At 48.3% G+C, this 3980-nt stretch overlaps 1 protein-coding gene across 1 annotated transcript in view; it reads right to left on the bottom strand.

Moving 5' to 3' along the window:
- Positions 1–1000, bottom strand: part of LOC107120820 (solute carrier family 12 member 9-like) — a gene marked incomplete at both ends in the record, with an annotated part of 43437 nt that extends 42437 nt beyond the window's left edge. The window contains one exon of the mRNA XM_015423590.1: positions 866–1000. Within this exon, the coding sequence (XP_015279076.1) occupies positions 866–1000 (135 nt within the window). The remainder of the gene's footprint in view (positions 1–865) is intronic.
- Between the last annotated feature and the right edge of the window lie 2980 nt (positions 1001–3980).

Raw genomic sequence — 3980 nt, 5'->3', positions numbered from 1 at the left:
TAGCAATCCAAAACAGTCCAGTGGCACCTTTAAGACCAAGTTTTATTCAGGTACAAGCTCTCCCCCCTCTGTGAGGGCAGATCTGGACGTCCCCCCCCCCAATAGCTAGCAATCCAAAGCAGTCCAGTGGAGCCTGAGCGGTGGGTGTTGCCTTCTGACACACTTCCTGTGATGTCAGGGGGTGTGGCACATACAAATAAGTTTTGCTAATGAGCTCCTGCACCTCTTTTTCTACGAAATGACCCCTGTTCTTATGTAATATGAATGAGTATGTATTTTATGTCGTTTTAAATTTTTATGGTTATGCCAATTAGGTACATTGTACCGCTCTTGTTAGCCGCCCTGAGCCTGTTTGCAGGATGGGCGGGGTATAAATATAATAAATAAATAAATAAATAACGAATTACTACCAGTACGTGGTTTTTTAAAAAATTATCTTTTGCACAGATAGGCAGGGCTATTTTTGGGCAGGAACGCACAGGAACGGAGGTCCGGCTGGCTCCCAAGTTGGGCACGCCCAGCAGGAACTCATTAGCATAATAGGCCACATCCAACAGCAGAGACTCATTAGGATTGGCTACATTAGGGGTGTGTGGCCTAACATGCAAAGGAGTCCCTGCTACAAAAAAGGGCCCTGGGTTTTGACAACAAACAAGGTAAACAGAATAAGAAGCAAAAGGTGGATGTGGCTGGATGACCACACTTCTGGCAACATGGGGGTGCGGCCTAATGGGCTAATGAGCTGTGCTGTCAGGGGTGTGGCCTAATATGCTAATGAGTTTCTGCTGTTGGGTGTGGCCTATTATGCTAATGAGTTCCTGCTGGGCTTTTTCTACAAAAAGAGCCCTGCTGATAGGAAGGATACAATAAGCACCGCCAGCATCCAAGGCCCCGTTGGTAGAGATGGCGCACACCGACAGGACCGTCATGCCAATGATGAAGTACGCTACCACGAACATCCCGAGGGATTGGTATAATCCAGCTTGGCCCACCACAAATCCTGCCAACAAAGAGAAAAAGAGAGAGAGAGTCACCGGAAAGGTAGCGGATGCCCCTCGAGTGTCCCCTGGATTTCTCCAAAGGGCTCTCTTAGCCATGCGGCCTACGTGGAGGAAGAATCCATCCAGGCTTGGTTGCTGAAACGGACTAGGAAAGGGAGAAAAATGCGGGGGGGGGGGGCAGCACAGTTATGTATGTTCCAGGTTGAAGACCATCAGAAGAGCCCTGCTGGATCAGACCGGTGGTCCATTTTGTCTGGCACCATGTGTCTCAGTGGCCAACCAGTTCCTCTGGAGGGCCAACAACAGGGCAGAGAGGCCGTGACCTTTCCCTGATGTTGCTTCCTGGCACTAGGATTCAGAGATTTAGTGTCTCTGAATGTGCTAGGAAGTGTCTCTGAATGTGGAGGATCCCCTCAGCCAACATGGGACCTGTACTCCATGAATCCATCTAATCCCTTTGTGAAGCTGTTTATTCCTGTGGCTATGACTGCATCCTCTGGCAGCAAAATTCCACATTTTCATCACTCTCCATGTAAAGTAGTATTTCCTTTTTTCCATCCTGAACCTACTGCCCATCAGCTTCATTCGAGGCCCTCGAGTTCTAATACTTTGGGAGAGGGAGAGAAAAAGTTCTCTTTGTCAACTCTCTACAGGAGAGCGGGGTATAAATCAAATAAATAAACCTCTGTCACAGGGGTGTCAAAAATACGGCCCCGGAGGCCGGAATCGGCCCACCCGGGGCTTTTATCTGGCCTGCGAGCAACTGGTCATTACTTTTATTGCCAGATGATAGAGGTTGTGCAATATGGTTCTGTATACTGTTCTAGTGCTAATGTGTAACAGGCGGCGAAAGTGGGAAGGGCAGGCATCAGGGAGATACTGTAAGAGTGTTAATGTGGGGGGAACCAGGCATGAGGGAACCTTGGAGGAAGGAAAGGATTAAAAAATGGATGTGTTTATTTTTTGTTTCAACATTTTTACACGTCTCTGGTAATCCGAGTGCCTTGAACGAAAAGTGTACCCAATCACAGATTTCAGTTACGGAAGCATCCGAGCCACTTTGACGCTCGCATCAAAAAGCAAGTTGTGAGTTATGAATCAAGTGGCACGGTGCGCGACGGCATTCACGCACGCCTGAGAGGAAAGAGAGAATATAATTATGATCGAGGGCGGGGGAGCGCAAACGGTGAAACAGAACCTGTTAGACGTTAAGCTGAGGTTATGCAGCGAACCAGGCCGAGTTCAGGTTCAAGGCAACTTTCAGGAAGCGCTTCCCTCATCCAGCTTATAATTAAACGAGTGGAATTCCTTGCCACAGGATGTTGTGACGGTGACTAGGCAGGCAGCTTAAAAAAAACCCCAAATGAGACAGGTTTGAGAAGTACTAGCCGAGCAATAGCTATTAGCTGACTCAGTGCTGCAAGTGAAGCCTCCATGCTCAGGAGCAGCATACACCGATTAGCAGAATCCAGGGACGAACAGAGGAGGGGCTATTTCTGTTCACACCCTCTCTGCGAGCGTCCAAAGACACCTGGTTCACAATCATGTGAGGCACAAAACCCAGCAATGCCTACTTCAGGCTACCATTGCTAGAACATTCCATGGCGGGGCGGGGGGGAACCTCACAGCAAATTAAAAAGAAAACACTTTTGCACATTGGGGAAGGGGCTGTTTATGAAGAAGCGCGTCCCCACAAGTGACCCCCCCCTTCAACAACTCATGTGCTAAGAAGAAGAGGTTGGATTTATACCCCGCCCTTCACTTGGAGTCTCAGAGCGGCTTACAAACTCCTTTCCCTTCCCCTCCCCACAACAGACACCCTGTGAGGGAGGTGGGGCTGAGAGAGCTCTTTCGAGGACTGCCCTTGAGAGAACAGCTCTAAGATGTACAACATAAATATTCAGATACATGCTCTACATTTCAAATGGTTAAACTGGTTTACGGTAGGTGTATAAAAGAATGATTCTATCTATGTAAAATTTAAGCAGTACTATTGAGTACATGCTCCAAGTTTGTTGTTTGTTTGTTTCTTCTTGTCCGCAGTTGTTGCTGAGTACATGCTCCATGTTTGTTGTTTGTTCGTTTCTTCTTGTCCGCAGTTGTTGCTTTTCTTTTTTCTGTGTAGAAAACTAATAAAATCTTTTTATTAAAAGAGAGAAAGAGAAAAAAAGCTCTGAGAGAACTTGCGGCTGACCCAAGGTCACACCAGCAGCTGCATGTGAAGGAGTGGGGAATCAAACCCGGTCCTCTCAGATTAGAGTCTGCGCTCTTAACCTCTACACTATCCCCTGTTGCAGGGCTCCCCAACCTTTTTGTGCGTGTGGGCACCTGAGGGATTCCGGCACAAGGCAGCGGGTGCAACTCCGAAATGGCTGCTGTAGGAGCCAACCGCAAAATGGCTACCTTAGAAGGCAGAGCCAGAGAAAACAGAGGAGGCCCAAGTGTAGGGGAGAGGAGGAGTAATTCAATAAACACACCAGGAAAGAGGAGGGAGAGAGAACTAAAGAGGAGAAGGAGGGAATACAGTTGCCAGACCCAGGTCGGAAAACTCCTGGAAATTTGGGGATGAAGAAGAGATTGGATTTATACCCCGCCCTTCACTACCCAAAGGAGTCTCAGAGCGGCTTACAAGCTCCTTCCCCTCCCCACAACAGACGCCCTGTGAGGTAGGTAAGACTGAGAGTGTTCTGACAGAAACTGTTCTCTGACAGAACTATGGCTTCCCCAAGGTCATCCGACAGCTGCAAGTGGAGGAGTGGGGAATCAAACCTGGTTCTCCCAGATTAGTGTCCGCGCACTTAACCATGACACCAATAGTTACAGCTTAACTTCTTTCAAATCCTGCCTCCAGCACCAGTTCTAGATGCCTTTAGGCAAAACACTGTCTTTTGTCAGCCAGTTTGGTGTAGTGGTTAGGCGCGCGGACTCTTAATCTGGGAGAACCGGGTTTGATTCCTGACTCCTCCACATGCAGCTGCT

This window comes from Gekko japonicus, unplaced genomic scaffold (assembly GCF_001447785.1).
Source record: "Gekko japonicus isolate JY-2015 unplaced genomic scaffold, Gekko_japonicus_V1.1 scaffold4238, whole genome shotgun sequence".
In the NCBI taxonomy this organism is placed as follows: Eukaryota; Metazoa; Chordata; class Lepidosauria; order Squamata; family Gekkonidae; genus Gekko; species Gekko japonicus.
The sequence above is the reverse complement of the archived record's forward strand: the minus strand, read 5'-3'. Positions and strand labels throughout refer to the sequence as shown.